The sequence below is a fragment of the Pundamilia nyererei genome, unplaced genomic scaffold (assembly GCF_000239375.1).
Source record: "Pundamilia nyererei isolate P.nyererei 1_Seehausen unplaced genomic scaffold, PunNye1.0 scaffold00301, whole genome shotgun sequence".
Lineage (NCBI taxonomy): Eukaryota > Metazoa > Chordata > Actinopteri > Cichliformes > Cichlidae > Pundamilia > Pundamilia nyererei.
In genome coordinates, this window is record NW_005187702.1 from 268,839 (window position 1) to 293,060 (window position 24,222).

Genomic DNA, 24,222 nt, shown 5'->3' on the forward strand with positions numbered 1-24,222 from the left:
ACCCTCCTCCTGTTTTTCTTTGTCCTCGTGAGTTTAGAACCAAAATCTGTTACTCTCTTAGTTTGCAAATGCTGCTGGGTTGTTCACATTGTTGTGTCTGGAGCCTCTGGAGCATACAGTGAAAGCACGGACTGAAGCCAGAGTTGGATTCAGGGTCTTTTCTCTTTCAATAACCACCCCCCTCCTCTTACTGCCCAGCGCTGCTCTCACTGTTCGGACTCTTGTGTTTAGTCATGGCCTTCTGTCCTAGCCTCGGGTTTCATTAATTATTAATGACCCAGAGAGTGGCGGGCCTCTTGTGGCTCTTAAGGTCCTTGACCTGGCTGCTTGACCAGACCTCCACTTTCTGTTGTCTTCTCAACTTCAGTGGTTGACAACCTTTTCTTTGTAGTCACAAAAATGGGCAGGCCGTACAAGCAGAATGATTGCTGAAACTTGTAGACAGTCTCAGTGCCTCGGTGTGTACAGCCCTAACAGTTAACGTCTACCACTTAATGCCACACAGAAATGTTCATGACTTTGGTAGTGACCATTTATTGTGCACAAAAGGGCAAAAATTTAATTGGCTGCCTCCAAAACTGCTAATCACTTACAGGCTCATTATCCTTTTCTGGTTCTATCTAAAGTAAGCTTGGGTTGTTATTTGCGGTGTGTGTGAAATATGCTGCATCATTTGTTTAGTGTCAAGCTTTGAAACTCGGGAGAACAATGGTGAAGTAATAAATCTGAAGGTTTTTTGTTCAATTTCAGTGATGTTACTTAAACAGAGATAAACAGGACCTCACGGAGAGGAAGGCAAGGAAAGCAGAAAAACCTGGCTGACTTACAAGCATGCTGCAACAAACCTTGGTTAAATTAAATATCCTCAAGGCCAGTGGTTGCAATTACAGAGACAATGGTTAAGTCAAAACCAGCAAAAATGTGGAGGAAATTTAAAGCTGGCAGAAAGATTGGCTGTTTTTTTTTGTTAAGTCCACAGCTGGCAGGTGATGAAGCCAGCTGATATGGATGGAATTGCGAGGCTTTAAAGAGGAACATTTTTTCAGAAATGACACTTTGCGACTGAAATTGATTTAGACTTGGATAAGTACATGGACACGTAGGACAGTAGACACACAGGACACTGTAAGGGCTGAGGCAAGAGAAACACCTCTTCTTCAAACAAGACACAAACCTGTTTTTTATCTGTTGATGTGTATGTGTAAGAACACCTTCACAAAGTCTACCCTTCTCATACATTTAATCACAACTCCAAGCAGAACATCAATATCACTGAGCACATATGAATCGGCCAAAGCTCTACCGACTTTCCTAAAACTACAGCAGATGGAGATGTCACGATCACTACAGAGATTACACCCTGCAGCTCAAAAAACAGGCCCCAGGCTGATTATTTTCAGAGCAAACAAACAGGACTTTAGGTGTTTGTTGAAGTGGAATAGGACGTTGGGTGATAGAGCAGAAAGGGTCTAGGAGGCATCCCTGTGCTCAATTATTTTGAAAGATCAAAGCAATGAAATTGGACAGTCGAAAAGACTGTTTTGACAAGCTTCGTTTGAAGCACCGCTGCTGTTATCCTTGGCTGTTTCTTGGCACAGAGACAGAGAGTTTGCCACAGAGTCAAACAGGTTCTGCAAGAGGGTGACGTTTCCCTTAAAGTCTGATAGAGACTTAAATTAAATATTTTTATTCAGTAACTGCCAGTTAGAAGAAGTGCAATTTCAATAACTGACAGTCAAAAAAAAAGAGGAACCTCAGAGGAACTCTGCAAAGAGCACCTCACTATTTCCACAATCAAACGTCAGTATTAATAAAAGTGTTATTAATCAATGACCTTAGTAATTCTAAGTTCAAACCAACATTTTCACATTTTTCTTACATTCATCTTTTAGAAGATTTATGGTGTTGGCAAGATGTTCTACATCTTTCAAGCCATTTTGTGAACATGTCTTCCAGTCGTGTAACAGGCACCACGGGGCACATACATGAGATACTGTACACCTTTTGCTCTGTACTTAACCAGCAGTTATTGTCCCCAAAACAACAGTCCTGCGATAGGGTTTCGGCGTTGTGGAGCTCCCAAAAGCCTGGGGCACTGCTCAGGAGAGTCAAGAGAGGGGTGAAAGGTGATCCACATAGGCTTCAATGTCACTTTCATATTCTCGCTGTTGCTCTTGGGTCCAGTGTGAAGAGATACACTAATACCTGAATTCTAAAGCATGGACTGGGTTACAGCCAGCAGAGGCTTTCGGTATGACAGTGTGTTCAGTGCCAATCCAGGGGGAAATGATTAAAAAAGGTTAAAGGCACTTTTGCTAATATAAAAAAACGTAACGCTTGTTGTGGGGGTATAACACTGTGTTAGCAAACTTGCACTCATGAAATTCAGGAGGTCTGTGTCACTGCTGGCCTCTCAGCTGGCACTCTCCCTCAAATAACCTTTGACCTCTTGATCGCGTGTGCGATTGAACACTCCAGACAGCAGGGAGGTTTGGCTGTCGTTGGGGTGTGTGTGAATGCAGTTTTTCGAGAAATAGAAAGCAAATGCAATGTGCGCACATATGGGCCCAGAATGTCTGTGTACACGTGTGTGTATGTTTGCAGCAGGGTATTGTTGCACTTATGTTGGGACACACATTACTGTACCCCACCTGGAGTCAGTATGCACGATACTCTGCAACCTGATCTCAACAGCTGTAACAACCATGATGTGTGTGTGTGTGTGTGTGTGTGTGTGTGTTTAAAATGCACAGGTGGCTGGTACCAATATACAGTCTGAAAGTGTGTGTTGTAGAGAAAAACATCTGCACACATAAACAGGTCCAACAGAAGACAGGGAGAATAATATGTGACGATTGTAGTGAAATGTGACCACGTCTTCTAAAAATGTGAGGCATATGTGTATTTGTCAATAACCAAATACTTAAACCACACAAGTATGGCATATTTGAGTTTTATTAATCTGAACAACCACTGCATATTTGTAGAACTTGTGGTTATGTAGTACTCAGAATTCTTGAGCTTCCCCCATGTGCTTTGAATCAGTGTTAAACAAAAAAAAAAACAAACCATTGTTATTGTTTAATTATATATGGATAACCAAATAAAACAAACAGCAATACATTTTTCAATCAACTTCAAAATCAATTACACTGAGTTAGGAAGATGTCAATAAGCACTTATTCTAAACTTACCATCTTGCAGTTGTGCCATACATGCTATAAAAGTTTAATTTTAGTTTAACAGCTGTTGCTAATTGTTATATTTTTGCAGAATTTCAATGGATAGTAAGATCAATTTGAATCTCAACTCAATGCTTTTCTAATTATTAACTTGTCTAAACACTTTGAAGAAGATTAACTTTGCCTCAGCAAACTTCCCAAACCATTTTAGTCACTTTTTTCACTTGAAACAATTACTAAAGTTGTTAATGATACTCTAATTCCTTCTCTGTGTATGGAGTATCTCTGCCCCCCTGTTCTTCTTATATTTCTTTATATATTACTATACTAGTAATACTTTAATACTTTACTGTGTCTCTCAGCACAGTCTCAAGAGCATGGAGGAGATTCCAGGAGACAGATAGTTACTGTAGTGGAGCTGGACAGGGCTATAGAAGGTCCTTAACCCATCAGTAGGATTGATGTTTTGTGCAAGGAGGAATAGGATGAGCAGAGCCCAACAAAATGACCTCCCCCTGGCCACTGGTGTGACTGAAGATACTTCATGAGGGTGGTCTGAGGGCCCGACGTCCTCTAGTGGGCTCTGTGCTCACCGTGGAGCCCGAGTGGCTTTTGCAACAGAATGCCAGGATTGGCAGGTCAACTGCTCTTGCCCTGTGCTTCGCTAATGAAAGCAGGCTAGCCCTGAGCACATGTGATAGATGTTAAAGCGTTTTTACGGCGCCCTTAAAATCGTTCACCATGACTGGTGATGGGTAAGTGATAGTCTGGGTCGTCTTCAGCCGAGGACCCAGGCTATCACTGGGCCTTTTTCATGTAGAGGCACACAGACCTCTACAGGCTGAAAACAGCCATTAGGTATTGGGATGAAATCCTTGGACCCATTGTAAGACCCTACATTGGAGCAGTGCGTCCTGGGTGCCTCCAGGTGTACAACAGTGATTGATGTGCGCAAGTATGCAGGCAGTTCCTGGAGGATGAAGGAAGTGACACCACTGATTGGCCCCCTGAGCTCCCCTGACCTAAATTCAACAGAACACCTCTGGGACATTAAGTTTTGATCCATCCAACACCACCAGGTTGCACTTCAGACCATCCTGGAGCGCAGTGATGCCATGGTCCAGATGTGAGAGGTAATCCTAAGGACAACATCTGGTGTCTCATTAGGAGCATCCCCTGATGTTGTCAGGCATGCATACAAGCACTTGGGGGTCCATAAAAACTACTGAGTACCATTTGAGTAGCTGGAATAAAATCACTTTGATTTTCAGTGTATCTATGAATTCAGCCCTCTGTAGGTTGATCATTTTCATTTAAAACAATGTCAAATAATTTTTGTCCCTAACACATTCCAAAATCCATATGATACAGACATCAAGCATGGGTTTTCCCCTATTAAGAACCTATTAAGTGTTGCTTTCATTTTTTTGAGCAGTATATCGGACAACTATTCGATTTCTACAGATACAAGGATGACACTCAGTTGTATGCAGCTGTAAAAGCAGATCACCATTGTCAGGATATTAAACACGTGGCTCGCATTCCTGCTGTAAAAAGTACATTTGCAATAATTACTTGGCAACAGAAAAATTGCCAACTGGACCAATTTGACAAGCTCTGATTAACTGGGTGAGTGAAGATTCACACGTGAGTCATGTCTGGTGTCACTTCAAAATTGAACTAAGTCAGCAGGCTGTGCACTGCTGGAGAACTCATTTAACCAAAAAAATTTAAGTTGCCCGAGAATTAGCTGACAACTCCACACAGAGGAAAACGACAGTGTGGTAAGTGACAATGAGGTAATGTATTGTTTTTACACTATTCTAACTCACTATATATAGTACAAAATTACATTTCATGAACGCATTTCAGAGGCCATGCCACGCTCAGTTCATGACAATTTTTGATCCTTTGATGCGAAAGTCACTCTTATAATGAAAAAAGGGGAAAGATGGCTTGATTGTTGTCTTTATTTATCTAATATGCCAAACAAATCACCTCCTGTCCTGACTAAACTAAAAATTCTCACACAACACAGGCAGGAGGATATCATTTTCTCTGCTCAGCCAAGATAATGAAAACAAATCTTATTGTTTCATGGAAATGCTGAAAGTGTTTGTAAGCTACTCTTCCTCTACTATTCTCCATTAGCTGTCCCTGAGCTAAATGTTGCTCCTCATCCCCCTTTAATTCTTCTGTCCACTAACTGCCTTCCTCTCTTTTTTCTGTTTCCTTTAGTTCCCTCCACACACACAGATTCAGTTCATTCTAAATAATCTGCTGGTGTGTGTGTGTGTGTGTGTATGGTTGTGTGTGTTTTCTCCAACAAAGGAACAATGCAGCTTCCAGTCTCTCAGCCCTAGTAAATCACCTTAACTGTCTGAAACCTGGCCGGATGAATAATTATCCTGTCTCCTCTCCCTCCAGTCAAAGACTAAAATATAATCTCAGAAAACACGGCGAGGGATGATTTTTCACCTCTGTGAGACAGAGCAACTTCTTCTCCAGCATGAATCAACATATTTCTCTCCTCTTCTTCTTGGGGATTTGCACAATTCAAAATAAGGAGCAGGATGATGGACTGCTGAGTTTGAAGACTGGGAGCCAAAAGATACTTTTTCTTCTCACTGAGAATGTCTTTGATTCCACCTCTCCCGAAAGGCAATGGCACATTCTTCAGATGAGCTTTCCAGAGTTGACCTTCAAATATACGTTTTGGTCAGACTGACACAGTAGCTTCAATTACAGTAAAAAAAGGGAGATTAAAAGGGAAGCAGAGGGATCGACTTCTTAATACATTCTTGAATTCACACATACAGAAGGAGGAGGTTTTGCAATTGCTGTACGAGACCAATTTCTATAGTATTTCAGTAACAGATGGGTCGTTTTTCCCCATGCGTGACTGATATTAGGTATTGTTCCATACAGCTCTTGTCCTAGGTGTTTCATAAAAGCTTTGGATATTGGAGATACTTAACACCATATAAACTTAGGCTTTTCATGCTTGGTTTGCATTTTGTGCATGAAACATCATGTCAAACACTAACTAGACTAATCCTTTACCCTTTGACTTTTATTTGTTAAGTACTACTACAGTTTTATTGGTAGCTTATTATTCACTGCCAAAACTCCTATTCATTCAAATGGTCCACCCCCATGTTCAGAGGCTCTGGTCTCATCAGTGAGGTCTACCCCACAGTTTGTAAAGCAATGCTTTAACTAGAATCCCTGCCCACATGTCACTTTGTACTAGGGCTGCCACAAACGATTATTTTGACAGTCGACTAGTCACCGATTATTTCTGCGATTAGTCGACTAATCAGATCATGCATCCATTGGACGTAAAACATACAACTTACTGCACCAGCATGCATCTATATAACTATCATTAGCTTACAGCTTGAAGTGTTTAAGGTATGTGCTAACTAAAAATAAAGACAAGATGATAGTTTATTAAATTTTAATGACATTTGCAGATTGTTTCGGTGGAGTTTAATAAACTCCTTGCTATCTAAAATATAACAGGACACCGGAGTATATTCTCGAGCATCTCACACTTCTGATAATCAGTTGTCAGCTGTGTAAAAACTATAACTTTATTTCTCAGCCAAACCGATTTACTCAGGAACAAATAAAATACTAAAAAAGCCAAATAATATCATTTTTAAGTTATCTAAGTGACTTATATTACATGTTTAACCTGAGTAGCGAAAGACAGCGGTGGGTTTGAAAACGATTTTCCTGGAGTCCGGTGTTCTCACGGGCTCTATTGAGCCTTGAACCCCAGCTAGCTAACGAGCTAGTGGGTAACAGACGTCTCCGAAAATGTTGGAGCGCTTTTGAAAATATGTGTTGTCTTGATGAACTGAGCAGATATTTGAGGTTTACACAGCTACATTCTCGCCTGAAAATATGTTAAACTTTATTTTGTGACCCAAAAAGAATAATAAGAGTAATATTAAAACTAACTAGCTGCCGCCATTGTTGACAACTGCGCTGGTCCGCGCTATGAATTCTGGGACACAGCTTCTTCTTCTTCGGGGTTTAACGGCAGCTGGCATCCTTGTACATGCAGTGCTGCCATCTTCTGTTTCAGTCCGTTATTACACTCTTAAATACTACTACTTATTCCTGCGTCTTTTGGGATCTTACAAAGCTTCAAACGACGCGTCGACTATTAAATTAGTCAACTAATCACGATTTTAATAGTCAACGTAATCGTGATTAGTCGACTAATCGTGGAAGCCCTACTTTGTACTTGACAGTTGGTCGCTAGGGGACATTTCAGGCTCCAGTTGCACAGGTAATCCTCTTCCATTTACACCACCGTGTCATATGCGAGTCAGCAGGAATTACTAACCTCAAAGTTTAGATTCATTAAATGTGATTATCCCCCACTAGCCAACAGTTACGCCCCCTGTAACTGCTACAGTATCTCAGTGATTTTCACTGACGTTACCTGGTCTTTGATAGCCACAGTATGATAGTCTCTTCCTTTGTGAATGTCCCTAGCACCCTAGCACACTATACTAGTGTCCCATCTTGGCTGTGAGGAGATTTCACAAGTAAAGTTCCCTTGAGGAGAATAGTTACAAAATAGACATTTTTCACAGATAATGTAACTTTTTTTCAGATGGTGTAACCACTAGAATCAAAACTGAGACACATATCTCAAAACCAAGAGAAATAAACTGAAACCATCAGAAAGTCTGGGTGCCTTTGCAGAAAATATGTATTTGTTAACCTTTGTCTAAATGCACTCATCATTTTATATAGCCCCCAAAGAAAATAGGGCAAGAAGTATAATGTGGGTGCATATAGATGTGAACAACTCCAAACACCCTGTCCTAATACTAGCTGACGGCGCTGTAAGTCAATGAGGAATGACAAAAGTTAATTTTAGGGTGTAAATGAGCACCACATTGCTTTTTGCTTTTTCAGCCTTGATATTAGTCACTCAAGACATTATTTTAGAGCATTAACGTCTTTCTGAGATCACATCGATCTTGAAGCTGACAGCCGAGTGGAACGATTGGTCGTATTTACTGAAGCAGCTGCCATTTCTACATGTGCTCTTAATTACAGGCATAAATACGCATGAAGGAGAGGCTGATTTATTGTCGAGATTTTTTCAGGGAGATTCGAGGAGCGCTAATCATCTACTTACATTATTTTATTAGCATTAGCGTTACCCTTTCCCACTGATTACTTCAGTCAGAGAGGCAGGCTTAAAAACAGCTTCACTGAAAATGTCAAAATATCAAGCACTTTATGCTGAGAAGGCCAACATCGGCTTTGAAGCAGGGATATGCACACAAGATTTAAAGTGACAAGTTATTCAGCCAAATATCTTTTTTTTTTCCTGAAATTCCTCCTCCCAGCAGTCTGGAATAATCAAATCCATCCACCGGTGCAGACACTTGGCAGAATCTTCACAGTGAAGACTTCACTGTGAACCGAAATTTCCAAAAACGGCTCCTGCGCCCTTCTTGCTACCATGTAAAGCTCAGAACATTCTTAGCTACAAGTGCCTCTCTCTGCTTCTCATCTTTTTTCAGATTTCAGAGGTGAACTTCCATCTTAAAGGCAGCAGGACTTACACACATATGTGGAAAAGAAACAGCAGCTGGAGAGCTGCAGCCCAACAGCAGCCGTTGAGGAGAAGCCTGATAACCGAGTCACAAGCGTTGAGGAGCAGCCTGATAACCTTAGGTTGTAAACAACACCAGCCTGTGCTCCCGCAGCAAGACAGCTTATCAGCTGAGGGTCAACATAAGGTCTGCACACGCAGGCCTCCTCAACTCAGTGTGGTCTTGAATGAGCTAAGATCACTTGCACTATAGTGCTGGCAGACACACTGTGCTTCTACACACAGAGATCTCAGATCAGCCTCAGCTGAAGAGGACCAAACAAACGCAACTAAATCTGAAATGGCTTTTATTGCTCAGCTGCATGGCCTTTCATATTTGCGTCTTTTCTCCAAGTGACAGAAAAGCAAATATAGAACTCCAGCTGCTTTCGTGATAAAAAGACAAAATATAATCAAGAAATCCCATGAAAACACACACAAAACCTCGTCAAAAAAACCCTGAAAACAGGCGCTTTACTTTATGGATGCAGATCTTTGTGAAGTCACCATAAAATATTTCATAGCTTGTCGTGACAGCTTGCAGGTGGCAGCCATTTGTGCAGTTGAGACACAAGACTGCATGACAAAGCAAACAAAAGAAATATTAGCATTGCGTCTGTCCTCAGAGAGCAGCCCTTGAACACAACAATGCAGCATTGTGCTACTTTTCTCACTTGTAAAAGTCCTGGAAGTTGGCATCAAACTTTGCAGAGTTGCTCAACCCTCCTTTTCACCGCCTTGCACAAATAAAGATCTTCAGGGATCAGGTTTGGAAAGCCAGAAATTGTTAATGGAGGATCCGAGTAAGACTGTGCCATGATGACGGCTTGGTTCCATGTTTAACTTTGAAAATTAAGATGTAGGTGTATGATGCAGCCTAGCAAACACAATGCTTGTCTGACTCGCATGCAAACTGGTAATCAGATTGTTCCCTAAGCAATAAAACCATTTATTGAGTCAAATTTGCAGGCATAATGAAGAATAATTCTATATTCACAAACTAAATATAGCAAATTGTTGTTTTGGGAAATAACTTTTTTTTTTTTTTTTTTTTTTAAAGAGTCCTTAAACTAAAATGATCAAAACAATCTTGGAAGGCTCCAGCTGTGTACAGAGCGTGGTTTTTAACTGTAAAACACAGTATTCATTTCCAAGAAAAGCTACTCAGCCCTCAGGTGTGAGCTTACCCACTTCCCGCTAAATGATTCAAACCATGATCCCTGATGAGGAAGGTGAGATCAAAGCCTGCAAAGACAATATCTGCGGTGTCCCAGGGATTGGCAAGATACCTTTTCTGTTTGTGGTGCATTGTTCAGGGGCACAGCAGGGGGATAAAAGCCATACAAGTGTGCAGACAGTGAGATGGAGGGGAGGGTTTGTTCTCCGACCTCCTCCATTACTTGAGTACACATTCTGGCATAATCCCTTGCTTGCATTGTGTGCGGATTACTGGTTGAATGGAATGGAGAAGGATCAGTCCTAATGTGTGGTGAGACCTTCCTGTTGAATGACATGGTGTCACTTCTGTTAATGTTTTATTTGTAATTGGGAAATGTTTAAAATACAGTTCCCCTCTGTTTCATTTGGGCTGAGTGAAAAATCACAAAACCAATATCTGCAAAGCTTGAGAGCCACAATTTATATCCAGTGACAATATGCATCTTTTTTCTTTTCTTTTTCTTGCAGGACTGAAGTCCACACAGGGCAAAGGAGATGACTCCACGGGTCGTGATTTCACTTTGGTTTGACTCTTTTGAGCTATCATGCATTTAGAGGTAGAAAAGCCTCAGTTTTTACAATGGGCCTTTATGGTATCAAGGAGCTCATCAACCAGACTCGAATCAGAAAGAAAATCTACACACACTGCCTTTTTCCAATATCTTCAGAAATAAGGAGATGAGGTAAAATTGGATTTTTGTCCTTCCAGTTTAATGTGGCTGCAGGCCTGCCACGATCATTTGCTGCTCCAGTGAACTTTGCGATTATGAGCTTTTCAAAGGGGGAGACAGACCGTATGACAAAGCCCGAAGGACCCAGAGTCAAGGAAGTAAGAGTGATCTGGGGTCGAGGTGAGGCCACTGCTCAGGACAGGCTTTTGGTCCTTTATTTCGAGCACGAGGGAAGCGGGGGGGTGCTCCTGACAGACACATACCTTATTTCATTTCAGAGCAGGATATCACTATGTGGTGACATAGACGAGTAGTAGGCATGCAGCTGATTAGGAAATAGCTTGGAGGCCTTGATTCACAAGCTCCACGGAGCAAAACGCCTCCATATTTGACATTAAACAAGTGTATCATAAATGGCTTCTGGCACTGCTGGCAAGTGTCTCCATGCTGGTAAAGGAAGCATTTAAAAAAAATCAGATTGGAGATGAAAGACTCAGTGGCATGGCATATGAGGAAAGTATCTAATTTGCATCACCGTGTCAAAACAGAAATATGACATGAGTGTGACAGTGATCACCAATGATTGGTTGGAAAAACAAAGAATTTGTTCAGAATTATATCAGTGAACCGCAGAAAAAGATGTTTTCAAAAATAACCATTAAAAAAAAAAATACTGGTTTCGCAGTTGGGTTTATTTAAACATCAACATCTGAAAATGGTCATCAAATTGTTTTAAAAAGCACACAAAAGAAAGAAAAACACTCCACAGATTCTTTCTCGTCACTGAAAACAGTGTCACATGCAAACTGGTCATTGCAAATTCATGCCGTGCCTCCAAACAAAATTAGAAATGTTTAAAGTCTTAAATTAAAGTGCAGACTGTAAAATTTCCAAAGATACCATATATGTCTGCCTGAAAGTTAAAATGATGCATAAGGCATGTAGAATATTTCCATTTGATAGCATGTTTACAGAAAACATATAAATGTGTGCTTAAAAAGAAAAAACTTGTAAACGTCTCCAAGTGTAATCATCCTTGAGATTAAAGGAAGAGTTAAAGTTCACACTGCTGTTCAAGAAGAAATAACATGAATTTAACAACTCTAAAATAAAATAGAGAAAATAAAATAAGTTAAGGGGTTAAATTGCTTGTTTCATCCCCGTTGTAGTTAGCAATAAAAATCCTAACAGCTGTGGCCTAATTTTACCACTGTTTGGCTGATGTTTGGCTGGTGGTAATTTCCTACCTTGCTTATTGAAAGACAGCTTGCAGGCATCAACCGTTTGCATATTTACTACACCCGTCTTTATCTAGGGAACAAAGATAAGGTATCCATACAAAAGACTATGCAAAAACAATTTACGCACTCTTCCATCAAAACAAGAAACTGAACTCCTGGTTTAATAATTAACAATTTGGATTCAAACTAAACATTAACACTGACTGAATGTGGAATCATGTGGAAAATTGCCTGGAAATGCCTGCAGACGTGAACAGGCTCACAATGACCCACCACCGCTGCAAGCGTTGGAAAAAGAAAAAAAAAAGGCAAACTTTTGCACAACAGTTTTATCTTTAACAAGCAAAAAAAACTGAAAGAAAATAAAAAAGATTCTGTAAGGTGACCGTTAGTCACGTATTGGTCAAAAATTAATGATTCACAGTAGCAGCACAACTTGTCGTGATTGGCACAACTCCAAGGTGAGGTTAATTTGAGGGTAAAACTTTGGAAACCAAGACATCGGATACATGTTTTTTTTCCCTGAGTGGGTGCTGACCAAGCCTCTCCTTTTGAAGAGGGGACCTGTCCCAACATGGCTGTCAGGTGATGCAATGCCCTTCTGAGAATGGAGGAATACAGAGCTGCCAGCTCTTACCGCCTCACAGCAAGTCAGAATGTTTTGCTCTAGGGCATGAAGAATTTCCCAAGATGTCATGGTACACAAAAAGTACTTTACATGGGTTGAACATTATTATGGATTCACCCTTATAGCCAAATGAACATCTTGACTATCAGCAAATTGCTTGATTATTTTCTCTATTTTTCTTTTTGCCCATAGATCAGAGTTTCACACAGACTTTGAAATCAATAAAATATATGATTTTCTCATTTTTGAGCAGCTGGAATCACTCAAAGGATAGTTGATGATTTAGTCTCTGTCCCTACAATTATCACTGAATCATATATGTGCATATCCTATTTTCTGTTCATTTTTACGCTGCTGTGTTCAGTTGATCCGTTAACAAACCTAACCTATTTCGCCAGCTCTGCTTTTTATTTACCTGGTGTCCAGACACGCACAAACGCTCTGCGTTAACATATGTAAAGAGATAGATGCAACTTACTGGAACACAGCTCTGATCTTATCCTTCTCACAATCACTCATGCAATGTCTTCTTTATCAAAACACTGGCCTACGAGCAGTAAAAAGAGAGCGACAGGACAGGACAAGAACTTGCTATTTTCATTCTTTTGTCGATTCTTGTACACAGACGGAGACGCACCCGCTTGCTGTGAGCAGCGGCGGGTTCTGCACCCAACTGAGCAATGGCACGAACAGGCTCGGACATGTGAACACAATCTGTGGCATGAGTGGTAACGCAGAATGTGTAAAGGATGGAGGTACATGTGCCACAAACCAAAAGTAACATAAACACACAGACTCATCAGATACCACAAAAATGTAAGATCATTTCCTTTTATCATATCATCCATCAATTCTTTTTATTCAGAATCACTGGGTGTGAGTATCCAAGCCTGTTGTTCTGTCAAAGGGGAACAATTCACACCTAAGTCCACACTTATGCCAATTTAGAATTGCCAGTTAGCCTACTGTGCATGTCTTTGGATTGTGGGAGGAAAATGGAGCGCTGTGAGAAAACCCATGCACATTTGTCTGTACTCTGTAATTCTGTTACCGCCACTTCTCTCTACTCTGTATATGCGGGCACCTGTTACATGTCTGTCTATCCTGGAAGTGAAATGGAAAATTCTTTAAGAGCTAAATCCACCATAGCTTGTGAAGAAAACAGTCACTGATAATGCATTTTCTGGCTGCCATTAGTGGTAAATGTTTAGGTATTGTTCAAGTGTCATGGTGTATTAGGTCAACCCTATGGCCAAATGTTTAGGGCACATACCACTGGAGTAAAATCTCATCACAGCCAGATGGAGTCGATCCAGCCAACAGGCCTTTACTGCATGTCACTCCCCTACGTGCTCTCCCCACATTTCCTGTTCATCACCACTGTCCTCTGTGAATAAAAGTAAAAATTCCTCCCAACACACATGCAAAAAAACAAAAAAAACAACAACAACTAAGTGACTTCATTAAATGATGACTATAATGTCCTTTGCTTTAATAAGGCCTGCTGTTTCCACATCTGTTTCATGCATATGTTTAAATGAACAAGAACCAGCTTAGTGATGTCATAAGCAGGTTTGGGCATGTGGGGCTGAAAATCATGACATTCACTGCAGAACCCAGTGAATCAGCAGCACCACTGAGAGATTTGCAGCAATAAGTCCATCTATTGTCTGACAGCTGTGGATCTAATCACCTGAAACTCTCATTAGGTCAGTGGAAAAGTACAAAAAAAAAAATCTATGAAACATCTGGGACACGTAAAGTGAAGATTGATTTCTCAGTAATTGCTGTCACATTAGATACATTACATTTCTTATGTGTCTTGGTATTTTCTTGACATAAATGCATTTTACAGTTTCATACACATTTGTTCCCCCCCCCAATACTTAAACCTCTCTGTGTTTTTACAAGCTGTGAATAAATAAAGGTTACCCACTTACTTTGTTGGAGACACAATTCAGCTACATCCAGTTTGTTTTGTAGTTTTCAGGCACATTTTTTCAAAAAAGACAAGTCTAATGAAATTACCTGTGTAGGTCATGTGAGTTATTAGTGTTTTTTTATAGTTACACTTTTATAGTTATACTATGTTAACCTTTATTTGTAAAATAAAGTAACAACCTCATAAGTGTAGGTGCAAAAAGTAGAAGAAATAGAGTTTTTAATGATTAAAAACTGAGGCAATAAGGAACAAAACACTTTCCAGCAGTGTTTGTGTTCCATATTTTAATGAGGTAGCTGTTACAGTACGTACTCAGTGTTGTATACAAAAATTTTATCTGCAAATATAATGAAATTATATCTCATCTAGCAACTAAATACCTGTGAATTCCTGAAACCACATAAAATGACGTTTACTATTTTATAATCAGACACATAACAAAATATCACTGGGTGAGTATCTGTAGCAGCTTGTTTGCCAGTTTTTTTTTCTTCAAGCCACCACTTAAAACCTGTTCATTTAAACAAGAAGCTTAATTAAAATGATCGTCGGTCAAAACTGTCTCCCTCCTGGAATTATATTACTCGCACTATAATCAATCAGGCCCAAAATTCAATTTAAAAGCAATCAGCCTTTGGTGGGTTTTCTCAGATCAATGGTAATCCGATGATAATTTTGACCCCGAATGTGGCTGTTCTTTATTTCTAGTCTCAAGTGTTTCTGCTCCCTCAGTAGACTTAAGGAAAGGCTCAAAAATCCCTGCCACGGGCCTGCACACTACATTACCCCAGAAAATGGCTTCGCGTGTCTTTTTCAAAAGCAATACTGTCAGGACACAGCACGTTCTGGGGGCCGGATCAATAGTTTAAAGAGTGCTTTTGATATTCGTGAATTTCTCTCAGAGGTGGAGGGCAAGTGAAATATAAAATCTGACTAATCAAATTCAATCGCTGAGCTGAGATTACATTTTAGCATATGTGTTTAGAAGATAATTATTTAAAAGAATGAGACTGGATGATTAAGCACTCAAAAACCTGTTTGGATTTAGCATGCACACAAATTCTAATCGTATTTATTTCAATTTTGAAGAAATTAATGGATTCATTAGCAGTTACCTGTTGATAATTAGGAGTTTTTAATTGCTCTATACAACCTCAATAGATCTAATTTATTATAAACTGATATTAAAGTAAATAGAAGTTGCTCCTGGTTGCTCAGTTGTTTCATGATTAACATTATCTACTATTTTTTCAGTTTTATGGCTTTCATGCAACTGAGAGGAGCGTGCAGACAGAAATAAGCCTGCAGAAATAATTAAAAAGCAGATTTTTTCTGTCACAAAGACAGCTGAAAAAGAGGGCCACTCATCATTACAACATTTATCATATCTTGCTGCCTGAAATGGAGTTAAGAGGCACGTCTGAGCTGACAACCAGCACTTAAAAACTTCAAACATGCTCTTACACTGAGCTTTCAACCTCATTCAGATCCCTATTGGGAGTCTTCCATCAGAAACACACAGTTTGGTGGAGCAACTGACAAAAATAACCTCTTGTGTGCCTAAGTATGAATCCTCCAAATGTCTGCAGCTCATGAATTTATGGCTGTGCTTAACTCTCACAAACCTCCTGATAACAGAGTCTACCTGCCATATGCCACTGAATATAGGTCATAAATCTATTAAGTGGAGCCATGACTCTACGCCATACTTAAAGCACGAGCATCAGGTGGACAGTTGTTCGATAGCCTTTTGTTGTTACAGCTTGTTTCTTAACCTGGCAGCCGAGGACACGAGGACTGTCAGCAATAAAAGAGAAATTCAAAAGTAAAAGCTCTTTTGGCAGCAGCAATTCGGCACTTGAACTGCTGCATTTGTGCAACTCTAGTTTCAAACTTTGAGATACTTTGAAACCCCAGATTTTTTTTTGCAGACGAATGAAACAAAGTCAACAGTGGCTGCATGTCTGTGTCAGGATACCAAATAAGGAGCAGTGAGCAAAAACAGTTGCAAAAGAAAGAACGAGGCGCAGTTTTTAAAATCAACTTTTAAATCAAAATGTGTGCACTGCAGTGAATGACAAAGAGACAACAGAAGGAGTCCTCTGATAATTACACAGCACGGAGATGCTCCTGTACCTCCAGCAAAAACTGATGTCACCCTGTAATCAACTGAGTCAAGAGGAAAGAATGTCTAATAATGGAATAGTGCACTCTCACTCAGTGATCAAAACAGCAGTTTTTATGGAGCCTGTCAAGGAGAGGAAACAGACAATTGCTGTTTGTGGTTTCAGGAGAGAAAAGGGTATGCTCGGTGTTTGCCATCTGATAAATGCGTCTCCTTTTCAAGAAGTTTGGAGCCGAAGTAGATTGAGGTGGGAGCTGTTTGATTTGCAACAGGAAGATTTTTGTTTTGATCCCGCGCACAGTAGCTCAACAAACTTTGTGAGCTTACAGCAGATAAATGGTTCAGGATCCAAATGTATTCACTGTTAAGCAGCGGGGGGAAAAAATCACATCTGTTCAGCAGTGATGCACAGAGCAACAAGGTCTGGTCTGTGGTTTGTTTTGAGTTCTCCATTTTTAAACTCCCCCCTCCTGCCCCGCTCTCTCCCAATGGGAGTCCTGTTTTTACAATGACACAAACTTTAAAAGCGCATCTTCTAATTTTTAAACACCAATGCACTTTTGCAAATTTGCGCTCATCATGATGAAATTGTTTTGCCGTGGATGCATTTTGCACTTTCCCACAGGTGCCGGTAACAGGTGGGGGTCAGGGCAAGCAGGGCAGAGACACTGCCAGTGTGGCTGGCTGCCACAGCGGGTTTAGAGGATCATCTTCCACCCAGCTGCTGATGCCCTGTTATCCCCCAGCCATTCATCACAGCTCACTGAGAGTCAGATATGCACTGCCCTCAAATCCCCCCCACCATCCCTTGCTCCCAGCATTCCTCACTTTCCCCTGTGGATCTCTGCTGCTGATAGCTGTCAGGACTGCACTGATGTACACAAACACCCACCCACCACGTATGTGCATTTATTCGTAAAGCTGCTTTCAATCTCCTTTCAACCACGTGTCACTCTTCATGTCTGTCTGTAAGGTCCCATCAAAAAAAAAAAAGAAAAAAAAAAAAAAATCACCACATTCAGAACTAAAAGATCAGACCACAGATTGGCAAGATACAGCTTTGCAGATTTTGATCACTTGTAGCACATTGGAGGAATGTTTTATGAATTACATTTCTGCTCATTTTGCATCTGCTGATGCAGTGGAACAGTGAACATTTAATGAACATTTAGTCGAGGTAATGTGTCCAGAAAAAGAACGAATCCATCAGAAAAAAAGACCTGCAGAAGAAAACTGATACACAGCAAGAAAAGTTTGTATACGTGTCAGCAGGATGAGGTTGAATTTGCATGCATTAGGACATGTACTCACACCTTTTAGAGCAATAAATATATAATACTACACACACTTTGTGTAATTACTAATGATCTGATCATCTGCCTCATCGGTGAGCTCCTCATCCCATGGATAGACACCAAACTCTGCAGTCTTAGAATTCAACTAGTGATGGTATTCTTGTTCTTCTCTGCAGCCTTGCTGCACGATGTGTACCAGCACATGACACAGTTCTCCATCAGTTGTATGTTTTGGTTTAAATGGCAGTCCAATGGATCTTTAGACCAAAAGAACAACTGTTGGCACCTGCAGTTTACAAACCTAGAGCTGGAGATATTCTGACCACAGAACAAAAGACTCTCTAAATGACTAGGGATGCACTGATCCGGATCAGTTATCCTTCTTTGATGAGCTGAATTGGATATTAGTGATAACAAGCTACGGCCGACACATTCAGTTGTCTCCTGTTTCCTTCTCACGGAAGCAGGAGATGGAAGGCTAGCAACTTAGCACTGACTGAATCTTTTTAAATGAGAGCAAGGTGATTGTTCAAAACTAAATTGCAATTCTTAAAGTCTTAAGCATGTAGACAATTCAAAACACAGTTCTGCAAACATGCCATTTCTAAAGGTTCATTAAATAGGATTGTTAAGCCATAAGCATGCAAGCAATGGCAAAAGCTGAATGTAAACAAATCTTTGCTCATGAGGATTACACTATATTGCAGACTTGTTGTTTACTGGAACGGGTTATGCATTTCAAGCTAATTTAAACTGTCTGTTTATTGATTTTTATTTTGTACAAGAAGGACACTTAGAAAGATAGAGAAATCCACTAAAATGTCTAAAACACAGCAGCCTAGTATGCAAAAGTCACTCACTGGAGTACACAGTCTATAACAAAAAGGATCAATTGTGCAAACCTCATCAATCAGAAATGCTTTTTAACCCCAGATATGGTGCATGGTTGTGGTTTGCAGTCAAGCGGCAATAAACGTTGCTACTATGAAGGCTAATCCAACGATTTTAAAGCCAATTCGTGACACAAAAACAGCCTCTGTAGTAACACACACGCCCAGTGTTTTGACAGCAGTTTTCCTCTGGAGTGTGTTGGCTGTTTCCACTTGACTCTCTCATTACTCCTGTGTGTGCTTGCCCTTTGACATCCTATTCACTGCATAATATATCGAGGTAATCCAGTGCCTGACTGGCGATATACAGTACTGACTGATGCCGAGGTTAAGTAAAGATGAAGTCACGGAGGGGCAAGCTCTAGTACACATATTGACAGGCCCTTTGTCAGGGTGGTCAGCAGTTAACTTCATGTCGTTATTGATCAGGTGATTCAGCCGATTGATTGGACCATTGCTGATAGATCAGAGGACAGAGGCGAAGCAGAAAAGATGACCAGCTTCAACAATTTTGCAACAGCAATGGAGGAGGGGGGACTTCTCTAGCATATTAGCTACAGCTGACTTTCAGATTTAATTCAGAGATCCTTCCACATCAGATTAAAGTAAAGAAATTTTAAGAAACCAAAAAAATCCATTAGCCACAACATTAAAACACTAAGCAGTTAGTTAAGTAACTACTGCTACTCATCTTGTTACAATGCAGTCTTATGCTGGAACCTGGGCTCCCATTATGGGGATGTTATTCTGACTTGCACCCACCTGAAAATTGCTGCTGAGCAAAGCATCTCCTAACTTGACAACTGCACTCTCTGACAGTAGCAGCCTCTCTGAGCAGGAAATGTGCTTAACCACCAAAACCTTCTCAGTATGACTTGAAGAACAGAGCAAAGGGCCCACAACATCAGGCAGATGTTTTTAAATGTTGATCCAATCAACATACAATGAAAATGTAATTTTATTTAATACTTCGGTCCTTTTCAGTGACTGAAACTAAACTCTCTCACGGAAAGATCCACACTGATCTTTTGCTGTTCAACATTTTCTGTTTCTTTCTTATTTTTGCTTATTTTAGAAAATGATATTTCATTAGCATATGAAAAGCATATCATGAGTTGGACAGATTGGGCAAGAACATTTGGTGATTTTGGCATAAAAACAATCTACATGGCTGTTCTTTCGCTCCAAATGTGAAATGAGTCTTTTGAGATGACAACAAGCTGTACAGTGTTTATCTAATATGTACGTTAACAACTTCAAATTAAAGTTGAAGGTCAGGACTTTTTGGCTTCTTGTCATACTATAATTTCATGTTCAGTGTGCTGGATTACTGAGCCACAACAATGCGAGAATTGCCCCTGACCAACAGACTGCACTGTACACCCCTAAAAACAGGTGCCAGAGGTCAAAGTTATGTTTCAATGTCTTGCTCAAGGGAACTTAGACGAGCACAAAGTAGATACAATGCCTGTGTGAACCTGAGACCACCCAGTAACTTACAGTCCATCAAACTAAATGGGATTTAGTCTAACAGGTAAAGTCTATAATTCCAAAAGATTAAAATCAGACATCTTTGTAAAACTTCACTGGAACACTTCTAAAACTTCCTTCAGGAAAACTCACTCTAGTCATAAAAAGTGCCATAAAAATACATGTGAATGCAGCGATAGTCATTGCAGACTTGTACTGGAACATAACTGCAAGAACTACTATATCTTAGGAAGACCAAATATTTGAAACAATACATGGACATTGCTTTGTTTTTTTAAATGGAGAAACGCTATGAAGTTATAAAAAGCAAGACAAACATTATTTCCAAATATTTTTTTCTATTTAAATGGGATTGTTCTTTTTTCCCCTCTAAGTCTACAACAGGGGTGGGGAACTCCAGACCTCAAGGGCTGGTGTCCTGCAGGTTTTAGATCTCACCCTGGGCCAACACACCTGAATCAAATGATTAGTTCATTACAAGGCCACTTGAGAACTTCATGACATGTTGAGGAGGTAATTTAGCCCTTTAAATAAGCTGTGTCGGATCAAGGACACATCTAAAACCTGCAGGACACTGGCCTTGAGACCTGGCGTTCCCCTACCTCTGGTCTACAATGACTTTTACTGAACTGTAAGCCCCTCCCATTCCCAGATCTTACCCCATTGTAGCAGGAAATGTTGTCTAAACCAGTGAAGTGGTATGGCTCTATGGTGTTGCACGTTCCCATGTAGGTCTTGAACATGGCGTTGATATTTTTCAGGGCAATCACACAGACAGCTGAATTAGATGTTGGGTCTTTAGAGTTTGGCTTTCCTTCGGCAAAGGCAGCAAACAGCACATCATCGTCCTCTTCCAACTTCATGAGCTTCTGGAATTCCGGGTCAATTCCTGCTTTAGTGACATAGGCTGCCTGCAAGATATTAAACACTTTCACATCTGTCCCAGAGCGCCGCCGTCGCTTGTTGGTGCTGATGCATTGAAGGGGCATTTCCACGTAGCGACGAATCACAGAGTCTGTGGAGCACATGCGGACTATGCGGGAGTGGTAGGCCTGAGAGTTCTTGCTCACCTGCTGCACGGTGAGGAAGTAGGTGAATGGTCCACTCTGGAAGGAGTAAACGTAGCGCAGGTAGTAATTTCCACGTAGAGATGGAATTAGGTCCATGTATGATCTGTTTGAGAAGAAAGTAAAACCATTTTGGCTTGTCTTCATTTTCCGCAGAGAAAGGGTATGGGGATGTTTTGCACTGCTTGAGATGTTTCTTCTGCCGGGAATTTCTGAGTTCCCAACAAAAAATTTGATGACATTGCTCTCCACATTCAGCACTTGGGAGCCCAAAGGGCTGACTACAACATCTGAGTCATCGGGTTGCCCGGTTTCTAGTTTCTTATTGTCGGCAAAGCAGTAGACTTCTTCATCTACACTTTTTCTCACGCCATCATCCACGACGTGACGGCGGCAAACACCGTTATCTGCTGAGCCACAGCTGTACAACCCCTTGTCGTAAACGTTCTCTGCTACTAAGGCAATGTTGTGGTTGTCTACTCTTCCACTGCTGCTTGCTCCGTTCAGCTTCTGGCCACAGGTCTCGTTGGCACGCAGCGGACCTGTGTGGTACTCTGACAGCTTTCTCAAGTTTGGGGCCAGGGCATATATTCGGTTTACAGCACCAACATAGATGACTCCATCCAGTATCACCATGTTCTGGATTGGGAATTCTGCAGTAAACGATGGGAGCTCATAGGTGACCGAGAGGTTGAGTTTGGTATCCTCTGATGATTTATCGCACTGGCCCTGCACGCTGGAGCGAACAGCCCACAGCAACATGATGGCATGAAGCAAACAGAGATTCATCCTGTTCCAGAAATAAGAGACACGGGAAATGAATTATTAAAACATCGCTGCTATAACAACAAGCACTAAAGCATTCATCACATGCCTCTCTGAATAGGTGGCCTTAATTGTGTAGAGTGTGAACTTTTGGGAAAAAGCTCCAGTTTGTGCTGATTTGGAAGATTCAAATCCCTTATTTAGATTCACAAGTAGAACTCTGTCAGGGAGTAAAGTCAGGGTTTACTCACATCACCACAAGCAATTAATATAGTCATACTCAAGTCACTGGAGGCATTTTGGTGACACAAAACTTTGATATCAGTCCTCTTATCATGGACACTTGAACATCTGCCTTCACTGACCACTGGATGAACAAGTAACAAGACTTGGGCGAGCACTTCTGTTCTGCTCTGCTCCCATGTGACCACAGCACAAAGCAAAGCAGTGAATCACCCTGAGAGGAGGCCATTCTACACGCTGAAGCAGGCACTGGCCTAAGTTTAGACAGCAAGTACCCAAGGGAGCAAAGATAAACTCAATTAAAACAAGAGAGGTGGGAGGGAGAAGGCAAGGGGCACCTTCCAGCAAAATGATAAATAACCCCACCAACTAAATGGTAATCCACTGGGAGGTTGTTGGGGGGGCAACAGCAACACCAGAGGGAATTGGCAAAATGCGCATTTTCATGCTCCCGGTCTGGATGTGGCTTCATACACACAGACCCAGGCTGTAAACCAAAATAAGCCAATAACGTGCTACACAGTTAGTTTGGGTTTTATATTCATGCCCACAGCTATGCGTAAGACCATTCAGAACCCCCCAGTGTGCGCTATCTGCCTGATTTATATCATGTCTGAACGGTACGAGCTCATTTGCTATTGTAGAGCAAGTCTGGGTGAGAAAACTCAGCTTTCAGATGCAACATATGTTTCACGGAGAAGATTTTCACACAGACAGCACTAACAGGTGCTTGAAGGCAGAAAACATGAAGCGGTACTCATACATGTCAAAAACGGAATAACACAGCAGGGTGACGATAGTGTGCCAAAGAAAATAAGCATTAAACAATGTAGGATTCTATTATAAAACATTCTCATCCCAGGACAGGGTCAAGAGAAGCAAAGACTTGCCTTTTATCTGTTATGAGCAATTGGGGGCACATTAGTGTGCACCTGCACCAAACACAAAAAGATCACAACCTCTAAGCATGACTGTTTCTTTCTCTTTTTTTCCCCAAAAGACAAAAGGCGAGGTGGAAAACAGTGAAAATGTTTTCAGTTTGAAAGGAAAGTGAGTCATGGCTAGAGGCTCAGAAAACACAAATGGGAAGTTGGTGAAATGGTGTGAGGGGCCAGAAAAAACATTTCCAAACAGGCTGCGATATACAGAGCAGGAGGAGAGGGTCAGGGTCCACGAATATACAGTATATCCAAAAAAAATAAAAAAGAAAGAAAGAAAAAAATCCTGGAAACTAACGGAGTTGGAAACAAACTTACCTGCTTTTCTGTTAGTGAGCAACAGTGCGGTATGTCTTGTTGATTCAAATCATATTCCGCTGGACAATCTCTCAAGACTGAGACTTTCTCAATAAATCCAGAGTGACCCGGGATTCTTCTTCTCGCTTCCCGGTGAAACAAATAAACCCCCTGCAAAGTTTTTTTCTTCCAATTTAGTTTTAAACCCTTCGGTTTTAGGCAAGCCCGTGGACCTGCTGTTGCTGAAACGCGTGGGACTAAACTCTGGCTGCATCCAGCAGAGAGACCCGCTCACATCTCAGTTTCTCTCGTGGTGCGCAATGCCCCGCCTCCTTTCCTCCACTGGAGCTCCGTGCGGCTCTTCAGGTGCTGCAGAAGCTAATCGGTCTATGACTATAAGGCAATGCAAACACCCATGTAAGAAGGAGCTGTTAAACTAAGCATTAACGACGTGTTCGAGCTGGGAATATCAAGCACTAATAAAATGTTATAATTGTGCATTGTTATCTTGTGACTTCGAACAACCTACATTTGTTTAATTCCAGCTCTTTTGCACTAAAGCAATAGTACATTCTTTACTAGCCGACATATATATATATA

At 40.9% G+C, this 24,222-nt stretch overlaps 1 protein-coding gene across 2 annotated transcripts in view; it reads right to left on the reverse strand.

The window, feature by feature from the left end:
- The window catches only part of met (MET proto-oncogene, receptor tyrosine kinase), a 65,571-nt gene extending 41,665 nt beyond the window's left edge, over window positions 1-23,906 (reverse strand). For both annotated transcript variants that reach the window (XM_005751143.1, XM_005751142.1), the window contains exons 1-2: window positions 23,644-23,906; window positions 20,972-22,169 (exon numbers count right to left, since the gene is read on the reverse strand). In XM_005751143.1, coding sequence (XP_005751200.1) covers window positions 20,972-22,168 — 1,197 coding nt within the window. In that variant the 5' untranslated portion in view covers window position 22,169; window positions 23,644-23,906. The remainder of the gene's footprint in view (window positions 1-20,971; window positions 22,170-23,643) is intronic.
- Window positions 23,907-24,222: the final 316 nt, after the last annotated feature.